The sequence below is a fragment of the Bicyclus anynana genome, chromosome 14 (assembly GCF_947172395.1).
Source record: "Bicyclus anynana chromosome 14, ilBicAnyn1.1, whole genome shotgun sequence".
Lineage (NCBI taxonomy): Eukaryota > Metazoa > Arthropoda > Insecta > Lepidoptera > Nymphalidae > Bicyclus > Bicyclus anynana.
Genome location: NC_069096.1, coordinates 9,024,395 through 9,046,773, shown reverse-complemented (window position 1 = coordinate 9,046,773; position 22,379 = coordinate 9,024,395). Strand labels below are relative to the sequence as shown.

At 36.0% G+C, this 22,379-nt stretch overlaps 3 protein-coding genes across 10 annotated transcripts in view; 1 reads left to right on the top strand and 2 right to left on the bottom strand.

Annotated features, from left to right (window-relative positions):
- The window catches only part of LOC112052168 (calcium-binding protein E63-1), a 43,289-nt gene extending 31,468 nt beyond the window's left edge, over positions 1-11,821 (top strand). For all 8 annotated transcript variants that reach the window (XM_024091140.2, XM_052885638.1, XM_052885641.1 and 5 more), the window contains exons 5-7: positions 9,789-9,921; positions 10,510-10,658; positions 11,014-11,821. In XM_024091140.2, coding sequence (XP_023946908.1) covers positions 9,789-9,921; positions 10,510-10,658; positions 11,014-11,036 — 305 coding nt within the window. In that variant the 3' untranslated portion in view covers positions 11,037-11,821. The remainder of the gene's footprint in view (positions 1-9,788; positions 9,922-10,509; positions 10,659-11,013) is intronic.
- A 3,209-nt stretch (positions 11,822-15,030) lies between these two features.
- LOC112052193 (NADH dehydrogenase [ubiquinone] 1 alpha subcomplex subunit 6-like) lies at positions 15,031-19,176 on the bottom strand. The gene is made up of 3 exons (XM_052885646.1): positions 18,813-19,176; positions 16,175-16,290; positions 15,031-15,226 (listed from the first exon to the last, which is right to left on the bottom strand). The coding sequence occupies exons 1-3, from the start codon at positions 18,940-18,942 to the stop codon at positions 15,098-15,100; spliced, it is 375 nt and encodes a 124-aa protein (XP_052741606.1). The 5' UTR covers positions 18,943-19,176; the 3' UTR covers positions 15,031-15,097.
- Positions 19,177-19,872: 696 nt separating this feature from the next.
- On the bottom strand, positions 19,873-21,696 carry LOC112052181 (NADH dehydrogenase [ubiquinone] 1 alpha subcomplex subunit 6). The gene is made up of 3 exons (XM_024091158.2): positions 21,468-21,696; positions 21,218-21,333; positions 19,873-20,105 (listed from the first exon to the last, which is right to left on the bottom strand). The coding sequence occupies exons 1-3, from the start codon at positions 21,595-21,597 to the stop codon at positions 19,977-19,979; spliced, it is 375 nt and encodes a 124-aa protein (XP_023946926.1). The 5' UTR covers positions 21,598-21,696; the 3' UTR covers positions 19,873-19,976.
- Between the last annotated feature and the right edge of the window lie 683 nt (positions 21,697-22,379).

The following is a 22,379-nucleotide window of genomic DNA, read 5'->3' as shown; positions in this document are numbered from 1 at the left end:
TCAAAATAAAAATGAATAATCACTTCGCCAATCATGCTATTATTGCGGGCAACTTCGCTAGACCAGCTAGGAACACGTCGTACAATCCAGCTCCCGGCTCGACCAACATTGCACTTTCCGGTGCGGGGTCGCCATTCCAGCACCTTGGGACCCCAACGTCTATCGTGTCTTCGAACTATGTGGCCTGCCCATTGCCACTTCAGCTTTGCGACTCGCTAAACTATGTTAGTATGTCAGCCCTTTGTAAGGACTTCCTTACAAGAGGCTTATAAACATCAGTGGACCAGCAGCATGTGCATAGCAGTGCATTATGACTTGATAGGTTAAAACGCCACTCATTAGAGTATTGTCTGTAGGTACTCTCCATCATAAGTTTTAGACTCTAGCAAAATCTTTTCGCTAAATTGGAGACCAAAGGGGACTAGTAATCAAAAGATGTCTAAATTCCCATTTACATCAAACTTTAAGAATAATCTATAACCTCGTGTCGTTAAAGTCACTCAATGTTCAACGTAGTACAATGTTTGTGTACGTAGTTAGCAAGTGTGACTAAAGAGTAAATGTCAACTAACTCTACGCTACAGTGTATAACAGTACAATGACCAAGTTGTGAAGTAGCGGAGTAGGTGCCTGTACAATACATTTATAACTCGTATAGTTTACGGCGCCGAGTCCCCGACTACCTACGCACTGCTTTATAGCTTATTATATCGGATTGAACAAAAAGTCCGATATCGTCATCAACATTAGCCTGTAGTTAGTGACGCATTACAGGCCGCTTTTTAGAGAGGGGGAATTTTTAATCCCCTTAGCTGTGAACTCAAAACCACCACTTACCAACTAACGCGGGTTATCGCGCTTAGTGACGTTTTGTACCGTTTATTTTACTGAATCCAGATCAATTAATTCGTTGTATAACTTAGTGATGAAGGAGCCGTGATGGTATACAGTGGATATGACCTCTGCCTTCGATTCGGCGGGTATAGGTCTGGGGCATGCACCTTCACCTTTTAATTTATGAGCATTTTAAGAAGTTTAATAGTAGGTGAGGATCTGCTTAACTGGGAATTTTCCTTTTTCTCTACGTGTATGTGATCTTCCTATATAAATATATGCCGAATATTAACCTAACTCTCGTTCTGAGATGAGACTCCTACTCAACAGTGAGCCGAATATGGGTTGTTCATGATGAACTCAGCAATACTGACCATCCGCAGTGAAAAGTTTCGCTCCATCTATATTCCAAATTTAAATTGGCACCCTTCGTTGTTGATGTTTGCTAAAATTAGGAACATTTCCGCTGTATTACTTATTATTGTTGGCAGAAGAAAGGCGAAAAGACAGATTTATCATTTAACGCGCTATATTTAAAGGCAACGTTGATTAAACGGAGATAATAATTTAATCGGGGCGTTATTGTAATGGCGTGCAGGTGCCGACTTCCGGTGACCTCGCTCCTTACACCCCCTTTCTCCGACGTTGCCTCTGAACATTACGCCATACCGTACACCGTACACGAATGTCATTAATGGACCTATGACGTACATAGAATGAATACGATAATCTCGAAAGGAAACTTTGGTTTACAGACGTAATATTGTTTAAGTTCGTATTTTATACATATACAAAATTGAGATTCTATGTAACTAATGTCATCCGGTGCTTACTGACAAACCTTCGTGGATATCATACAGTAGATAGATGACATTTCTCAGTTGATTTGATGTTTTATTTTTTATTTATTTATTTATTTAATTATATATAATAATTACATGATAAAAAATTAAAAGGTGCAGACATAAACTTTTAAATAAAGTTTTTCTGCGCACCCTTCGCCGTTGACAATACTGTAATTAAATCTACTACTATATAATACTGTTTATTTTAATAGGTTGTTCATAAAGATCAAATTAGTGAGGCCAGCTGACCACACATATAGCAATAATATTTATATTACACTAATATTTGAAAGGCGTAGGTTTGTGTTTGTTACTCCTTCATGCTGCAACTATTAAACCGATTTGGTTGAAATTTTGAATGGATATAGATTTTTTTTGACAGCCTCCGTGGTGCAGTGGATTTACAAGGTCCTGGGTTCAATCCCCGGCTGGGCGGATTTAGGTTTTCTTAATTGGTCCAGATCTGGCTGGTAGTAGACTATGGCTGTGGCTAAGTTACCACCCTTCATAGACGTACCGCCAAGCGATTTAGCGTTCCGGTACGATGTCGTGTAGAAACTAAAAGAGTGTGGATTTTCATCCAACTCCTAACAAGTTAGTCCGCTTCCATCTTAGATTGCATCATCACTTATATGAGGTGAGATTGTATTCAAGGGCTAACTTGTAAAGAATAAAAATAAAAAAAAGGATTGCCACATAGGTAGAATAGTCCGGAAAAATCCATACCCGCGGAATTAGTGAAAAACAGAATTCCACGCGAACGAATCGTTTTTAGAGTACCTCTTACACTCGAGTTATGAATACCTATTGTGCAACTGTTTCATAATCTACTATTTCTAGAGCTGAAAATTTCCGCGCAAAATAAAAATTTCGGGAAGTAAACAGACTTACAAACTTTATGGTATGAATACAAATGATTTATGAGGGAAACATGAAAGAGTCGTTACATTGTCTTGAGCAAAACTGTGACGTAGACAAAGCACCTGTGCCGGACAAGAATAAACTGATGGTTACCATTCGTAATGAATTTTTGGGATTTGTCCTATAGCACAAAATTAGTACTTCTGCGTTGATGTAACTCTTCAGTTAATGACCAACCTATTGTCATTATCATTATAATATTATATTATCATTTTATGCGAGGTTTCCTAAGAGAGGAGGGTTATAGTATGGAGCTTATATTTAATGCGGATAAAAAAAATCTGATGCATAGCGATATAACACCACTAACTTCCTTGCTCAGAGCTGACAATTCTTGCTGAGATTTTTTTAGAAGTAATGAAAATTTAGTAGCTCGACCCAGGGTTCAAACCCAGGACCTCGTCATCTGAAATGTAGGCTCACTGGTCCAAAGAGACAGTTTAAGGTACCTTACATTACTTAGATATAATGAGGAACACATAATCCTATGTGTTCCCTGGATTAACAATTTTGCTAATTTTTAATCCCGAAAAAAAATTCGTGATTTTTGCGAGATTAGTGAAAAACGGATGCCCGCGACTTCGTCCGCGTGGAATTTAGTTTTTCACAAATCCCTCGGAAACCATGGATTTTTCCGGGATGAAAAGTAGCCTATGTGTTAATCCAGGCTATAATATATCTTAATACCAAATTTCAGCTAAATCGGTTCAGTAGTTGAGTCGGGAAAGAGTAACAAACATTCATATCTTCAAAATCATCAGGTTTCGCAAATCTCGGGAAACCATGGATCTTTTCGGGATGAAAAGTATCCTATGTGTTAATACAAAGTAAAATCTATTTCCATTCCAAACAGCTAAATCGCTTCAGTAGTAGCGGCGTTATAGAGTAACAAACATCCAAACATACATCCAAACATCCATACAAACTTTCGCGTTTATAATATTAGTAGGATTTTATATACTGGAAGCTACTCGTATCATAAAAAATAATTCTGAGCGTAGGCGCTAGGGGAGATAGACGTTCTCAGTTCTCACTACAATGAACAGAAAATCTTATGTTCTTACCTACGTACAAGTACATATGTATTCTGTGCCTACGTAACATAGTTTGCCCACGCCTCTTATATGCTCAATGTCATACGAGAAGGGTGCAAACTACGACTAGATCTGCAGAGGTATTGTTTATTCCGGTTGCATAATACTATGATGTAAAAATGTATTTGTTTTTATACGTCTAACGAGACGTGGCAAAACGGCAATTTTATTTTAATAGTTATTTATGCCACTGTCATGAGAGTCTTTGTAGCACAATAGACAGCACAAGTGCTATAATGACTAATTACGTGCAGTGGCATACAATACTTTTTCTACTACCATGAAAAAATAAATAAAAGGATTTTGACAACCTCCGCGTCGCACAGGTGCAATTTACAAAAGGTCCTGGGTTCGATCCCCGGCTGGGCCGATTGAGGTTTTCTTAATTAGTCCAGATCGGGCTGCTTACCATCCCTACCGACAAAGACGTACCGCCAAGCGATTTAGCGTTTCGATACGATGTTGTGTACATGTAGAAAGTGTACTTCATTGAGATTGTCATCAAGAGCTAATTTGTAAAGAATAAAAAAAAAAATTGGTAAATAATATATACCTAATTAGCGTTGGGCATGGCCTTTTAGATTTAGTGTAGACTTGGCCTTCTAGATTTTGTCTCCTATTAAGGAAGCCTGAAAAAATCATTGTAGCAAAAGTTTACCCTTGTGGTAATGAACATTATCCAACGACTTGTAGGAATGAATAGCTTTGTGATATGGTTTTAGGTTTTATATTGAGTAGATTACGAAATGGGAGTAGAAAAAGAAAATTTGCCATATCTTCTCCCCACCAATTAGATATTCGGAAAGAATATTCAGACGATTAATGACAATCGGCTCTCGGCTCATCGGCCATCGAAGTAGCGTGACTCGACGCAAGTCCGACCTCCGTAGAGCTTTGGCATTTATAACTGCTTTCAAACTAATTTTAAGACTTAATACTTTGAAATAAAGCTGAAAGTTAATTAACACCTACGCATTCGATATCTCACAGGGATTAAAGTGCCACCAACTTTTCTGACCTGGTGTCCTAAACTGTAACTAGTATTACGCCATTTTTCAAAACATTAACTAGGTTACTAAGTTTATGGCACTATATGTACTTATTTTTCGACTTTATTTCAATGACGTCATTGCATGTCAATAATTCAGTTCGACATTCATACGCCGCTTGGCTATCGTCAAGTGATCGCTGGCCCTGAGAGTCCAATATGTTTCAATATCGTAGTATTATGCATTTATGCATTATGCAATTAACTAATAACTAATATTATAAAGCTGATGAGTTTGTTTGTTTGTTTGATTGAACGCGCTAATCTCAGGTCCGATTTGAAAAATTCTTTCAGTGTTAGATAGCCCATTTATCGAGGAAGACTATAGGTTAAATATTATCCCCATATTCCTACGGGAACGGGAACCACGCGGGTGAATATTAAATAGTTATAATTATGGTCAGACGAAACCCCATTGATCCTAACGCCCCGCTATTAAACTCTCAAAGTAGACGCTCGTAGAATGGGCCAGGCCTACTTTCTTGTAGGAGAGGGGATATGGAGCTTAGAACCACCACGCTGCTTTAAAGCAGGTTGGTGGGCTTAGGGTGATAATGTAAAATTAATTAACGACTACCATTAACGATTATAGATATTAATCATTAATTAATACCGGTGCCGACGGCTTAAAGTGCTCTCTGAGACACGGGGCTGTGACACCACCAACTTCCCAACTCTAGGCTGAGAATTTTTACTAAAAATTTCATACAAGAAAGTAAAATCCAGAATATACTCGTAACCTAGCACTCGACCCCAAGATTCTAACCATTGAACCGTCGGGACAGTTACGACGACGAAACCTTGACGACATAACAATGAAACCTTCAAAAGTTATAATCAAAATTGATTCTCATCAGTACCCCTACCACGCAGTATGCTTAGCACGCAATGACGCGTCGCGTCACAGAAACCTACCACCCGCTTTACTCGTATCTACCATCGCAATATGCTAATCTGCGATTATACTGATTGCCTAGCCCTAGAGTGCTTGTATGTAGCTTTAAATTGGATTTTTCATTACCATAGTCTACCACATATTCAGTGGCGTGCACAAGGTTTTTAACTAGGGTAAGCATTATTTGTAACGATTGTACAAAATGGAAAATTCCTTCACCGATACAGTTTTGTAAGTACCTCCACGGGGAGGGCAGTGCATTTTTGCATCTATAAAGTGCACGCCACTGCCTTTGCTGATACTTTTACATAGCTACCACTATTAAGTACCTACTATAGTCTACTACTCTACTCTTTAGCCCGCGACTTCGCCCCAGTTTGGAAAATTCATAAATACCAAAAATTTAAAATTTAAAATTTAACTTTTGAAACGTCAAGTTATGTCATGATTTAATAGTGGTAAAAAAAGTAAAAAACTCAAAATTAAAGTTACGAGGGTTCCAAATGCGCCTTGGTCCGAGAAGAGCCCACAACAAACTCAAACACAAAGTTTTCCTACTTAAAGATATCATTGGTAGCAAATGACACGTGTATTTTGTTAGCTATTAATACTACAAGTATGATAACAATTGCTTGTAACTATTTATGCATTATGAAATTTTTATAAAATGATTTTTAGAAAGTTTTACTAATAATAGTCTAAGATCCGTAATAGAAACGACTTTCACCCATCTGTTTATTGGATGTAAAGTGTTTTATACCAAATTAGTAAGTTAAAAAATATATTGCGAGTAGGTAGGTACCTAAAAATTTCCTGGTCGAACTATTATTAACCAATATTAACGATCATTAATGATAGTTTGGTCAGGAGTTTTTAAGGCAACATATTTTTAACTTCTTCTTCTTTAATAAAATGAATTTTGGTTAATTTTTAACTTCCTAATTTTGATATAAACAGATGGGTGAAGACCGTTTCTAATTCGGATCTTCTACTATAATTTAAATGTAAAAGTTAAAAAAAGACATTTTTCTAATTCTATAAAACGGAGGTGTTTTTTGAAAACAATATGACAAAATAAAACAATGGATATAGTTGGAAAAGCGACATTTTCTTTGTATGTTTCTTTTGTGAGGTTGTAGGAGAAAACAATGCGCGTCTTGAAATTTTGTGCAGGCATTTTAATTTTTCCATTTTCTCGTTACGTCACTTTCCAACTTACTTCACTATTGATTCGTATAAATGTGGGTAGTGTCTTATAATTACAGGTAAACAGCTAATTATTCACTTTGGACTAGGTTCTATAATTAAACTGATAATATAGAAATTGCGAGAAATAGTGATTTGTTTGAGATTTTACTAAAAAGGTGTAAAAGGGTATCGAAGGAGGTTTTTATCATTATTATTGCTTGCGTTTTCCTAATCTTAACGATACACGTAAGCTCGTAACTCATAGGCACTTCGAATTGATTAAAAAGAAAGTCGCATACCGCTGTCTGTACGCTTAGGTAGACACAATACATTTTAATGCGGTTTTCATCAATAGATAGAATGATTAAAGAGATAGATAGGTATAATAAAGCATGTCATAGTTCAAACGAAGCATTTGCCAGAGCGGCTAAAATGAGGGGCGGCTAAAATGAAGTGCGACAAAATTGACTTATTCCCCAGCAGACTTATTTATTTCTTTCAACTAGTTTAGTATTTTTACATTACAAACTAAGCTCAAAAAACTATAGCTGAAATGAAATTTGGAATGAAATGAAAAAAATCAAAATGAAAAAAATAGGTACTATTGTAACAAGAGGTATACAAATAAAAAATAAAAAAAGTATTTTTGGTGTATGTAAATTGTAAAGGGCGGCAAAATTTATCTTTGTCCGGAGCGGCAAAACTGCTGAATCGGCCCCTGCTTCCATTTATATACATGTCTATTGGTAGGTTTAGAATTTAGATTGGTAACTAGGTAAATCTAACAGTAACATTGGGTATCTACAACCTGTTGTTGTAGTATATAGTACCTAAGTACTTACCAATGAATAATGATTAGCTGTAAACACACTCGATCAGAGTCTGTCAAATCACGCCTGTAATGACTTCCTTTTTATCGCCATAATTAACTTTTAACGACACCCCTTTCATTGACTGCCGCATTAGGGCCATAGATTATATAATAAAATAATGCTATATTTAAAAAAAAAGGATGTGCCCGCGTAGACTCCTGTATAATACTGGAAATACTACTCCAGACTATACGAACTGTCAATTTCGCATCCGTTTATATTATACGCGATTTAAAGTCATAAAATTCACTACTTTTAAACGCAGCCCGCGAACGTATTTGCATGCTACAGTTTGGCCCACAACATGTCAAAGGTTGCCCATACATGATTTATAACATACTATAATACGCAGTAATCATTGACCTCTTATAATAAGGGACGCACAATCATGTAGAAAATTTCACTTAAAAAGGCCAATTTTGCTTTGACAGTTTTAGAATTATTGGTAAAGAAAATAATACCTTTAAATATACCAATATTCAATAGTTCCAAATTCAGAGCAAATTCAATCTTTAGAGTTTAAGGTTGAATTTGCAAATGCGACAACTTGAATTGAGTGCCAAGAAGTTGTGTTTGGCACTCATTAAGTGGGGACGTTTTTTGGTCGCTGATTGTGCATCCACTTTTTAATAGGAGATCGATGGCAGTAATGGAGATTTTTATTTACTTAATGTTTCTGTAGTATTTAAATATCATAAACATTTTATGTCCAATCTGTCATTTCAAGTTATCTGTAACAGCTGCAAGAGTGCAATATTAAAATGGTATACAAACCTACTGTAGTTAATTTACGAAGTTTGTTATAGCATCATTTGGCAGAGACTCAACTGTTGAAGTGTTATAAAGTTGTGTCAATATAATAATGAATATAATAAGCGGGTTGTTTCTTCAAATAGTAAATTCATTTTCTTTTTAACCGACTTCCGAAAAGGAGGAGGTTCTACGTTCGGCTGTATGTATGTTTTTTTTATGTATGTCCAGCGATAATTCCGTCATTTATTAAGGTTCCGTTTAGTTAGCACGAAATACTTATCACCATGTCTTGTTAACTCAGGTAGGTACTAAGTAAGCAATATTATCCCTTATTCGGCTCACTGCTCAGCTCGAGTCTCCTCTCAATGAGAAGGGTCAATAGTCCACCACGCTGGCCCAATACGGATTGACTAAGAAATAGAAAGTTACAATTTGGTTTGTTTTATACGTAAATACTACTCGATACCATAAAGTCGTTATGTCATGATTTTGGAATACGTTTGCAAATTAAAACATTCAACAATCTATACTAATATTATAAAGCTGAAGAGTTTGTTTGTTTGGTTGATTGAACGCGCTAATCTCAGGAACTACTGGTCCGATTTGAAAAATTCTTTCAGTGTTAGATAGCCCATTTATTGAGGAAAGCTATAGGCTGATATATATAAATTATCCCCATATTCCTACGCCAACGGGAACCACGCGGGTGAAACCGCGTGGCTTTAGCTAGTAATATAATAGTAATGATTAGCACTTTAAATAATAATAACAATAACAATAGAAAGTCACGAGAAATCTTGGAATATACAAAAAAGCTAAATTACCCACCGAGGTGGTTATACCTAAAGTTCGCCATCTTTAGATATTCTGTTTCTATCATCATACTCAATATCAGATATGTCCATATTGACATAGCCCTCTCGACCGCTCGACCCAAAGGAAAAACCTGGCTGAGTTTATTGTGGGCTCTTCTCGGACTAAGGCGCGTTTGGGACCCTCGTTACTTTAATTTTTAGTTTTCGACTAATTATTATCACCATTATCTTAAGTATAATATTATTACTTGACGTATCAAAAGAGCTTGTAAACTAATTGAAATAGATGAATATTGATTTGATTTAATTTGATTTGACCAGTGCGGTATTGCAGTATTATGTATTTTTATTCCATACCAAAATATCATACCGAACAAAATCCTCTAAGAAAGACCGGTTGTTACTCCTGTCTCGCAAATCACGTGTACCTATTCTGTGAAGAAGCCGGTTGGCAACTTGACAGCGAACAGCCGGAGCAAAAATAAATAATTGTAACTAAAATTAAACCTTCATTCTGTTGCAGGAAGTGTGATAATTGATGAAAATGAATTCATGCAGTGGGTGACGAAGATTCAAGCGCTGCAAGGAATGGATGTCAGTACGAGTGGAGGCGATTCAGAGGAAGAAATCACGAGAGACCTCCTCGCGGCCTTTAAGTATGTTTAAAAACTATTGAACTTTTTGAAAAGAACAGATCTAGGTTTTGCCAAGCTACAAGTAGGTATTTACAAAATTAAAAAGCTGGCATGTCCACTTTACCTCGTCGGTAAATGTCTATCTTCACTTACCCTCTTAACACAACATGAACATGTTTATACAGGGTGTCCCGTAATTAATGGATAAAACGCAAATGGCAGATTATCTAAAACTGATTTGAATAGCTTAGAAAATTTTATAGGGTGTTATATTTATTTTTTTCGGATTTTTCAAAATTCAAATCAAGGTTGAAAAACCTTGGATCAAATTTTTCTACATTTGCGTTTTATCCATTCATTACGGGACACTCAGTATATTGTTGTTATTTAGTATCTATTATATATCTACATAATAGATAGTTACAGTGCTTTTTTATCTTTATTCGCCTAGTGACGAAGTTAAACCAAATAAATTGCTCGGAATAGGGTTGAGCCTTCCCTTGGTCTTTTCAATGAAGGAAACAAAGAAAAGACGTAAATGCATCTTCGTAAAAAAATATCTGGTTTAAAATAAGGATCCTAATAATTATGTTTGCATCAATTCATCAGGGTTTTCGACCGCGACGACAACGGCTACATAACACGAGACGAGCTCCGGACGGCGCTCGAGATGATAGGCGAACCGGTGACGGACGCGCAGCTCAACCAGGTGCTGGCGCTCGGGGACATCGACCGCGACGGCCGGATCGACTATGAAGGTATAGCTGACTAATAGTTACCTACGTAACTCTCGAGATGATAGGCGAACCGGTGACGGACGCGCAGCTCAACCAGGTGCTGGCGCTCGGGGACATCGACACGACGGCCGGAGCGACTATGAAGGTATGCCGAACTAATAGCTACCTACTTGATTCATACTTGGACGAATGACGTTTAGACCTTTGTTATCTCTTACCTTCCAAAGCCACAATGACAAGCTTTCAGCGTAAAATTAAGAAAATCTGGCTTAAAATAAATACACAAATAGATTGTTCAGAATTCCTATTTGTAATAACAAATTGTTGGCGTTATATGTATATTGTATACTAATACTGTTTGTATTTCTTTTTCCAGAGTTCGTGAAGATGCTGTTGTAATGTACCTCAAACGCGATGAAAGACCTCACTAGATGTAATGAGATAGGATAGACGTAAGATGATTGATATGACTTTTGTCATGTTTTGCCGGCGAAGCGCCGTAGTTTTGTTTAGGCTTTTAAGTACTTACTTTTAGTTATAATTGGATATAAATGTCCATAATATTAATAGGTTAATGTAATTATATATTTTTATAGGTTATCCAGATAGCTATGTAGGTACTTAACGTTAGATAAGTGCTTCATTTGTCGTGCATGGATAAGTGATAGGTTACCTTACTTTCTCGTACATTTCTTTATTTTGTTGTCTTAAATTCCCGAGTCAATATTGTACGTCCCAATTATATTTTTAGGTATCTATGTAATATGTTATGTTGCATGTAGCTGTATACCTGTAAATTGTTGTCTTAAAAGTAACGTACTTCCATGTATATTTTTATATAAATATTCGAAAGTATTTCCTTGGAAAATAAATACATAGGTACAATCGAAATCACAAAAGACACAAATATATTATTGATACAAATTAGATCAAGTATTATTTACAGTCTTAATTATAAATGGTTACATATTCATTAACTAAGAAATCAATTTAACGTTACGGCTTTGTTAATAAAAATTAAACGTTTTTTATATAATAAAATAATAACTTTATTTTTAAAAAAACAGTCCAGAGAAAATTACAAAGAAAAATGGTTACAGTAGAGTATTAAAAACATGACGATAATGTAATGGAAAAACTATTTACAATATAACAAAATGTTACAATAAACATTATTATCAATTTTTGGATAGTTTTATTTTAACTGAAAATATTAAAAACTTACATAAGTAGTTTTAAGATTATGTTTTGCTCTTGTATATACCCACTTCATACTACAAGATCAGCAGTCTTCCTTATCCCATCTGCTTTCAAAAACTACACTTCCTAAAACTTTATTTAAAATTTGATTCAATTATAATATATTCAAGCATTTTTTTTTAATAAATAACATGCATGCTGAATCTGTAGCTAATTAAAATACACCTGTTATTAGCACCATAGCTGTGACCATAGTCCAAACTTATATAATGATTTATTTATTTTGCTATCATCCGCGAAAATTCGGCGAACCCATGCGACACCGTCACCAAGGCCGAGATGTTGACTCTACAACGTGCAATTGCACGTTGTAGAGTCAACATCTCCTGAGGATGCTCCGGTTTCGGGGTGAAACGTACGTAGAGAGTATTTTGTCGGACCTGGGTGACGTTGTCGCATGGGTTCGCCGAATTTTCGCGGATGATAGCAAAATAAATAAATCATTCATTATAAAATCATGATGAACTTCCGCAAAGTAACTTCTATCCAATAGTCCAAACTCTATAGTAGCCTACCGTACAGAGTAATCATAGTATTTTTCTATGATACACGATTGATGAATGTTAAACGTAAAAAAAACAATCATTCTTCATTGCCATTTTTTCTTGTTTTCGTAATGCCCCCTAAATGTATTTACGTAAAAGAATTGTCCTATATTTGCAAAAAACAACATGTTAAGTAGATAAATAAGTAAACACTTGTAAAAAGTCATGGATTATTATTATTATTTCTATTTACATCTTTAACCTACCTAACATAGTCAATAAGTATGGTTACCATAAAATACTGTAGGTAATATAGTATGGTTGTGAAAGTTAAATTATTATTGTCAGAGAAGTTGTAATTACATCGCTTTACTTTATTTATTCGCTTACAGCTGCGCGTCACTTCCTGCCGTCTTAACAAGCTTTATTTAAATAGTGAAATGTAAGCATAATAATACATTTAAGTTTGAAGCTTCGATGTGGCTATTTCTCATCTTTTCGTCGATCATCCTTAGGCGTTTTCGTTTTTTCCGCGGCACTTTAAGGCAAATGCAAAATTAAGACAGAAAATTGTAAGCGTATTGGTGTGAACGTAACTTCGTAGCTTTTAAGTACTTCAGGAGCCAAATCGGCGTTGCAGGTCTACAACCATAGATTTTCGAGTCGGTACTCTACAACAGTCTAAAGATACCTAATATCAACTCATTATCTATTTGCAATAGTTTTATGTTAAATTCTGCATTGTGATGTGGATAATACCGATGTATACGTAATTAAATAAAATATATTATTATTTTGCTTATTTCTTTTTATAACTATATCTTACTTTGGTAGTTTGGACAAGTAGTTACTTACGTTTAAGATTAAGATTAAGTACTAAGAAGATTAATTGAATATGATAAATTGAAGGAGAGAACCTAACGATAATGTATGTGTAAGTAACACAAGAGGTAACGCATTACAAGAAAGAGTACACACAATGTAAAATTAAAATACATTGCCAAAGAGATAGAAGCAACCGGCTTCTTCTGCATTCAGGACATTTATTTTCAATTCTTTACAAGTAAGTTTTACAGGTAAGTTATGCTACAATCTAAGATGGGCTAACTTGGTAGGAGGAGGATGAAAATCTATACCACTTTCGGTTTCTACACGACATCGTACCGGAAAGCAGCACAAGATAATATGAACCGCCAATCCGCATGGGGTAAGCTCCATATACCCTTTCGTCTTTCCTTAAGGAAGGCTTAAAGGTATAACGGCATAAAAGTATAACGGCTATAGAAATCAGTTTACTGCCTTATTATTGAGATTTCAAAGAGGGTAAAGAAGTGCAAGACGTAGCGCAGCGTAGGTCTCTGTAGCACTGCCCGTAGTAAGTGGAGCTACGTGGCCCCACACAATATAATTATTAACAATTAGAGATGCGCCGAGTAACACTTTTGCCGAGTAACGAGTACCGAGTTTTACTCGGTTAAATTTTTTTTCAACCGAGTACTCGGCCGAGTAGCTCGGTTCAATCAAATTTCAATTTCGCGCGCGTAAAAAATTGTTTATTTCAAGTAGGCTTAGTTTACGAGCACTTTTGAAACGTCAAGTTTGACTATTTGTAGTGACTCTACCACCCAGCTCGGAAGGCGCAGTCTCCTGTTAAGAAGAGAGGGCGAGAAACTCAACAGTTGCTCTTTTAAAACTTTCATTTTAATTTTATTTAAATTTAATCGAGATTTTCAAAGATTTTCTAAATTACTAATAAATACTTTTTGATTAACACTGTTGTTTTAATTATATCTACCTAAATAATGCTTTTCTTAAACAAAGTATACTCGGCATTCACCCACCGAGTTATTCGGCCGAGTACGAGTATCAAAAAATCCGCCGAGTACGCCGAGTACCGAGTATCAACCGAGTACTCGGCCCATCTCTATTAACAATCCATCTAATACTTAAGGGTGCTTTTTTATTCTTTCAAGTTAGCCCTTGACTACAATCTCACCTGATGGTGATGATGCAATCTAAGATGGAAGCGGGCTAACTTGTTAGGAGGATGAAAATCCACACTCCTTTCGGTTTCTACACGACATCGTACCGGAACGCAAGTCGCTCTGCGATACGTCTTTGCCGGTAGGATGGTAACTAGCCGCGGCCGAAGCCTCCCACCAGCCAAACTTGGACCAACTAAGAAAATTCAATATGCCCAGCCGGATCGAACCAATGACCACCGTGCATACCACTACGCCACAGAGGCCGTCAAAAGATGTACTAAGCTACGTTGCTATGGATGCGTTTGATATCCACTATTCATTGGTGCACATATGACATAGTTAAGCATTGGTGGAAACGGATTCAACTAAGATATGTTTTTATATGGAAAGAAGCGTAGCGTAACACATCTCTGGTGGCACCCTGGGTGGTAGCATCCTATATGAAATTCAACAGAAAATTAATTTAATGACATTTATTTTCCGAATTAAATACATGGTTTCCTAGAACAAATCGCTGCGAAACGACGACGTCGGGTCACCTTTTGTAGTCTGCGTCTTCTGTATTTTATCTTAGTTTTATTGGTTGTTTTGTGGTGTACAAATAAAGTGTAAGTATAATAAACTGTTTTATTTATAAATTCCTAATAACAAAATTATTTAGGTACTCTTCGTAAATCATCTTTTTATTAAAAATTTAGTTTCTTTTAATCTAGACTTATTTTTTTAGAAACTAATCTTCATTTGCTAGAAATTTGCCGATAAAATCGCATCGTTTAGGTTCAAGTGTCGGGTGCCAGTGGGCCATGACGTGTCCCATTTGCTGGAAATTATCCGTCATCTCCCTCAGATTCATGAAGCCCTGAAAAGGAAATGGCGTGGGAACTGTGGTTGCAAATTATAAATTATTAGTCAGGGATCCGTAGATCATTTTTTACAACTTATTACTATCAAGTTAATTTTTCGTGAGTAGCTTCATCTCGATGAGACGATCAACTTTTTTATTTACGAAAAATCTTGATTCTGGTAGCTAACTGAGTTACCAGGAAATGAAAATTTCTGAGCGTTGAACGAGATAACGTACCACGATATTTGTAGGACATTGTGGCATTGTGGACATTAAATTGTATAACTATTAATTCATCAACAGTAAAGAAAACATCTGGTTAGTAATAGTAACAACTTCTGATAAACTACCCTCCTCCCAACTTGTATCAATAATGAGGTTATAAAAAGTTGTTACTGTCATCACCATCAACTCATATTCGGCTCACTGCTGAACTCGAATATAAATAGACAAATATAGAATAACTTTGTTTTTTAAATAAATAATTTTAGAATTAGGTTAGTATTCTTTTAAATATTATATAGATACCTGCATACCTAGAGAATTTTCTTAATTGTCTGCGTGTGTAAAGTCTGCCAATCCCCATTGGGCCATGTGGTGGCCTAACCCCTTTCATTCTATGGGGAGCCTCGAGCTCAGCAGTAAGCCGAATATGGGTTGATATTGATGATGATGATATCTAAATATATAAAATTCAAAGGTGACTGACTGACATAGTGATTTATCAACGCCCAACCCAAACCACTGATCGGGCTGAAATTTGGCATGTAGGTAGATGGTATGACGTAGGCAGCCGCTAAGAAAGGATTTTGATCAATTCTACCCCCAAAGTGTCGAGAAGTCGCGAGCGCCCGCTAGTTTACCTATATAAACCGTTCGATTTTTGCCATTAATTAACAATTCTAAGTTATGCTCAAAGTCAATGGTATCAATATTCTAATATAATAATTATTTAAACAAGACCTTGATAACCAGTATATCTATAACACGTAAGTCCGTGACGCAGGCGTTCTTATAGAAATACTCCCTCAACTTCATTCTGCAATCTTGCGGAGTTTTGGGAATGTCGAATCGTCTAACTAAAGAAAGAGAAAAACTTATTTGATAATTAATTTTTATTATTAGCCTATGCTAACTAGAGTCAGCTTGTGACTCTTGCACTGTAACGTCGTGCGTGTACGCAACGCAGTTGTGGCATACATAACGTTGTTCCGTAGCGACGACGCGACGTTATGTATATAAGTACCAATCGGAATAACGCGTAGCCTATATTGGTTCCGCAGCAACTCTACGAGGCTTTCGGCGATCTGCTAAGTAGGGATTGCAATCCAGCGGCGTTTTCAATCCAGCGGAATTTTTGCTGGATTGACCTGAATCCAGCTGGATCCAGCGCGGATCCAGCAAAACGTGGAACGAAAATAAAAAGACGACATTTTTAAGACTTTTTTTATTAATTTGTACTTCTTACGATAGTCTTTGAAATCTTCTACTCATTTGGTGATATATGAGATATCACCAAATGAGTGGAAGATTTCAAAGATTAATTTGCTTTGGTTTTTTAATAATTTGAGATCAAAATAATCAACATAAAATTAAATAAAAAACATATAACCTTATATTCATATAACATTTAATATAATGTTTCTAAGTAAGCACTATCTTATTAATTACGCTTATGTTTAATGATAGGACGGCTAATCAGAAGCAATCTGTCTCACAAATTCTTTTAAAATTAACTTAATTAACATTCTTTTAAAAAAGGACCGTAACAATAACACTATTTTAATTTTCAATAGTATTATTGTATCAAACAAAAAAAGCTTTGAAATAATCTTCTCTCCGCTCGTTAATCTATACTTATAATAAATCTGTAGAGAGGTCAATTCTGTACATGAAATATATTTCCAAAATAACTATCAGGGGGTGATTAGTGATCGATACTGATGCCAAAAATGCAATCAGTAAAATTTTTGTCTGTCTGTCTGTCTGTCTGTCTGTCTGTCTGTCTGTCTGTCTGTCTGTCTGTCTGTATGTTCTTTATAGAAACAAAAACTACTGGACGGATTTTAATGAAACTTGGTACAATTATTCTACATACTCCTGGGCAGGTTATAGTATACTTTTCATTACGCTACAATCAATAGCAGCAGAGCAGTGGAGAGAAATGTTGAGAAAACGGGAGAAGGTACTCAATTTTTTAAGCTTCCATCGCGTGTACAGCCTTAATGGTTAAAGCTACATAGAAATCATGTATGACGGAAATGTTCTCCTTAAAATTATCTATAAAAACACAACAGCATATATATGTCTATCTTTTATGGTTGACTCACAATAACACGTGTAACTCCCGATAGCTTAGCAGTTCGGAGCTTTCTAATTATATTTGACTACTCTTATGTTTATAACACTCATCACTTATCTTTAATAAGAAAGAAATTACTTAATAAGAAAGTTAACATTATTACCTATTCAATAAAAAAAGAATCATAAAAATCGGTAAAGAAACAAAAAGTTATACATGAAATACGCTAAGCCATCGCGCGTGAATACTAATTCATGCTTTAAGGATTATTTTTGTGTAACGGTTGCCGCGCTCGACGCGACTCGCGGTGGGAGGAATAAATAAAGAAGTGCAGCCTTAATGAGTAGGGTAGGGGTAGGGTAGGGTAGGGGTAAGGTAGGGGTAGTGTAGGGTAGGGTAGTGGTAGGGTAGGGGTAGGGTTGGGATAGGGTAGGGTAGGGGTAGGGTAGAGGTAGGTTAGGGTAGGGTAGGATAGGGGTAGTTGAAAGTTTACAACGACTTTCACGCGGACGAAGTCGCGGGCGTCCGCTAGTCCTGAATAATTAAGCAGTTTAAAGTCTGACGATAAGAGACTACTTCTTTTTTTGAATTCTCTGAAAGTAAAACCTTAGAAAACAAATTTTATCTATAGTCATATCTTCCTACCTGCTTCGCACAGAACTGCATATGTAGCCGGCTGCTGAGAATGCCCTTTCGGCCTCTACACTGGTCGGTTTTAAGGTCATTAAATACTCATAAACCATTGATAAATATTCACCTCGCACTCCTTCACTCTCATAAACGCTTCGCTTTTTCTTTTTTCAGGATCTTTTCGTAATCTAATTGACCACTTGGCTTTTGTTTATTAAAGTTCTCCTTCTCTCTTTTAAGTTCTATCTCAAGCTCTAGCTCTAAAGTCATTTTAACGGGTTCTGCGTCATCATCTACGGCAACGTTGCCATGCCGATTCGAAAATGGCGGCAACTCAAAACTAAACAATAGAAATTGATACGTTTGCGGATCCGCATCGCTGGATCAAGATGTATGCTGGATCCAGCATGTTCAAAAAGGCGCTGGATCCAGCTGGATTGCTGTATGCTGGATCCAGCAATTGCAATCCCTACTGCTAAGCTTCTGGAGCAACCTTGGATGTCCGGAGTGACTACAGCGAGAACCAGCTCCAGAGGATCTACGTACAATGGCCAAAATGATGGCCAAGTGCAGAAAAGCCTCAGGAAGAAGAAATAGAATGCACCTTTGTGGCCGTTCCAAATTACATACTTAGATAGGTACATAAGTTTATTCCTCGTTTATACATACCTACATATGGAAGGTAACGAAAATAGGCTCGATAGAGGCCCATGACACGCCTGTGTGCTTCGCAATAATCTCCGGATAATATTGGTTTGGTTATTTTATACCCGCCCCTAGCTGATTCACGAGCAGCCATTTTTATTCCAATTAGAATAACAGGTTACTATTTAAAAACAATTAAATTTTATTTTTGCGTTTTATGTTGACATGCAATTGATTTCTCATGTCATTTTGAATACTGTCAATGTAAGTATAATAAAATCTCATAGACGTATTTAATAGATGGTGCCTGCTCAAAAAAAGTACCTATATACAAATAGAAAGCGACCTGCAAGTTGAACTATGCGCAGTTTCGGGTGTTAACGCTTGATGTGCGGCAAGAGTTAGAGGTTTTGACGGCCTCCGTGGCGCAGTGGTATGCGCGGTGAATTTACTAAACGGAGGTCCTGGATTCGATCCCCGGCTGGGCATTTTGAAATTTTCTTAATTGGTCCAGGTCTGGCTGGTGGCTGAGGCTTCGGCCGTGGCCTGAGGCTTCGGCCGTGGCTAGTTACCACCCTACCAGCAAAGACGTACTGCCAAGCGATTAAGCGTTCCGGTACGATGCCGTGTAGAAACCGAAAGGGGTGTGGATTTTCATCCTCCACCGAACAAGTTAGCCCGCTTCCATCTTAGACTGCATCATCACTTACCATCAGGTGAGATTGTAGTCAAGGGTTAACTTGTAAAGAATAAAAAAAAAAAGATACCTCGAGTAATCCATGCACCATATCTAGGCCAATACAATCGCTTATGATATTTTGAATTATTTGGTAGCACTTTTGTTTATAACTGTACCTGTGCAGACAACTTGGTTCAACTCAATCACTTTGGTTCAACATTATTGCCGAGATCTTTTTTTGGCTATGAAATAACCAAAACAAAATGAAAATAAAAATATTTCTGTGTGTAATGTGCATATGTGCAAGCAGATGAATTGTAAAATGGCATAATAGTGTTATGCCATACACTGTTTGTCATACTAACTCAATATTATCAATGTGTAATTATAATAAAAGAAAACTGCTAGGAATTAATCTTTAATCACTTAAATAAATTCTCTATAACATTACTTCTACAGTACACTTTTACTTATTAACAAAAGATATTAGGTATGTACAATAATCAGAATTACTCTTGACCTGTGAAGAATTTAGATAGAAAATCTTTAGGCTTGGGTTCTTCGGTTGGCTTGAAGTAAGTCATAACATGACAATTTTGCTTCCAACCATTCACAGTTTCTTTCAACTCCATCTGACCCTGTAATTTAGATTAATAATTAATTAAGAACATGACTAGAGTGAATGGGTTAAAAATAGTTGGGAATACTACAACAAAATCATGTGAATTTCATAATTGTTAACAGAAAGACAAACTTGACTTCCAAACATCAATCTTGAGCAGCCTGCATCTAGCAGTTTTCTGTACCTTTTTGTGTACATCTAGTTTCAAAATCAAAATTCATTTAAATCAAGTAGGCTCAGTTTACAAGCACTTTTGAAACGTCAGTTGACTATTTGTAAAGATTTTACCACCGGTTCGGAAGGCAGGTTCTGCTGAGAAGAACCGGCAAGAAACTCTACAATTGCTCTTTTAAAAAAAAAAGATTCATACAGTATTATAATTTAGATAACATTACAATTTCTATAGTTTTACTTCCTGTGTGAAGCTGATCCAATGACCTCCAAACAACTTTATGAATACTATAACCAATAGGAATGTAAGCTTACAGTAAAATCTTATTAACATACTAGCATATTAATTGGATTTGTCATTTTGATTGGATTTAGACCTCTTTTCCATGGCCAAAATAATTTTTTTTAAAAATCAGTGATAAATGTATCACAAACAAAACAAAATAAACACAAGTTCTCACTGAATAAAGAGATTTAGATTTTGACTCATCATCATTCATCATCATTAACATTAACTTCAAAGCACAATGATCTTGAGGTGCCAACATCCAGCAGCTCCCTGCTACCTGCTTGATGTACTTGGTCCACCTAGTGGGGGATCAACCAACACAGTACTTTTCTTGTGCATTCTCACAATCCCACAAACTATGTGGCCTACTTGCACATTGCTACTTCATCTGTGCAACTTACTAAGCTATATCCTCAATTCTAATTTGATCACACAGAGAAACTTCAACTTTCTGACTGACTTTGAGCCTTCTAGTATGTTGCGAACAAGTCTCAAATAGTTATTGAGGTTGGCAGCACATTTTGACTATCACTCAATAACCATTAACATCAAATAATATTGCTATTTAAGGAAAGGATTATGTAAAATGTTACAAATAAAGACTTATTACAACTGTTTCCTTCCATTAATAGAGAATCATAAATGGTGGTAATTTATAGTTAAAATACCTTAATGACAAGTATATCAATAACTCTTATGTCCTTAACATCCTTGTTCTTTAAGAAGCTTTCCTTTAGTTTTGCTCGGCATTGTGCTTCAGATTTTGGGATGTCAAAATCCTTTACTGGAATAAATGAGAATTAGCTAATTTAGATTAAGAACTATGATCGTTTTAGTATTTTACACAGCTGATTTAAGAGAATAAATAAATACTGCGCAATTTATCGTTTATAAGTGATGACATAACAGGTTACAAACCGATGTAGGGAATTTGACGATACCATGCTTTGTATAGACTTAGAACTCTAGATTTTGCATCGGCCTGGGTCAATGAGAGCACTGGCCTTACAGTTTTTGTGCCAACTTGTATGGCTTGCCTGGCCGACATTGTTGAAATTTATTTTTTGTAAAATTACTTCTCATACGTTCATAGAAATAAATAAATATTGACAATTTTTCATTCCAAGCACAGACGTCAAATAACGACAGATGTCAAATGACAAATGACAGGTCACAGATAGATCATAGAACTGTGACCTTTATTATCTATGGTATCTATGACTGTGACACAGACAGATATTTTTTTTTCAATTTGAAGGCTTTGGGTTAAAGTAGTTTGACTTTTGATTGAGCATTTATTACTCCTTTATGTCTAGTTCGGACCGGACTACTTTAGTATTTTAGTCGAGTACGAACAATTTGTGGGCGGTAAATCCAAAAATGAATAATGTATAAGTAACTAAATATTTTGCCAAAACGGGGAAAATAATGTTTGGTCGTCGGCTCATAGATTTACGAGTCGGTACAATATGCGTCGGCTAGCCTTCTTAATATATAAATGCGAAAGGTCATTCTCACGAAATCTCGAAAACCGCATGATGTACAAAGATGAAATTTGGTAGTCTATAGCTAGTAGGTATCATCCATAATAATGGATTTTCGATAGGGCCGGATTAAAGAGGTCTAGGGGCTCTCACAAGTTTGTATCCTACATGGAGACTATTTATGACCTACCTTCATAATATAGACAAGTCTAAATTTTAACACCCTTTTTTAAGCCTGCTAAAACATTTCAAATTCATCATTAACTTTTCCAACATACCGCGTACATTATGTATGAACTTAAATGAAATCACATAAAATGTTTTTTTAAATAATATACTTTATAAA

What these genes read in the sequence shown, in the direction of transcription:
- LOC112052181 (XM_024091158.2), bottom strand. Translation starts at nt 21,597, where the DNA reads ATGTCGGCCAGGCAAGCCATACAAGTTGGCACAAAAACTGTAAGGCCA. An exon ending in TCGTCAAATTCCCTACATCG is followed by an intron (nt 21,334 to 21,467) that starts GTTTGTAACCTG and finishes CATTTATTCCAG; the next exon opens with TAAAGGATTTTGACATCCCA. An exon ending in TTGATATACTTGTCATTAAG is followed by an intron (nt 20,106 to 21,217) that starts GTATTTTAACTA and finishes TCTAAATTACAG; the next exon opens with GGTCAGATGGAGTTGAAAGA.
- LOC112052193 (XM_052885646.1), bottom strand. Translation starts at nt 18,942, where the DNA reads ATGGCTGCTCGTGAATCAGCTAGGGGCGGGTATAAAATAACCAAACCA. An exon ending in TCGTTACCTTCCATATGTAG is followed by an intron (nt 16,291 to 18,812) that starts GTATGTATAAAC and finishes CTCTTTCTTTAG; the next exon opens with TTAGACGATTCGACATTCCC. An exon ending in TAGATATACTGGTTATCAAG is followed by an intron (nt 15,227 to 16,174) that starts GTCTTGTTTAAA and finishes TTTCCTTTTCAG; the next exon opens with GGCTTCATGAATCTGAGGGA.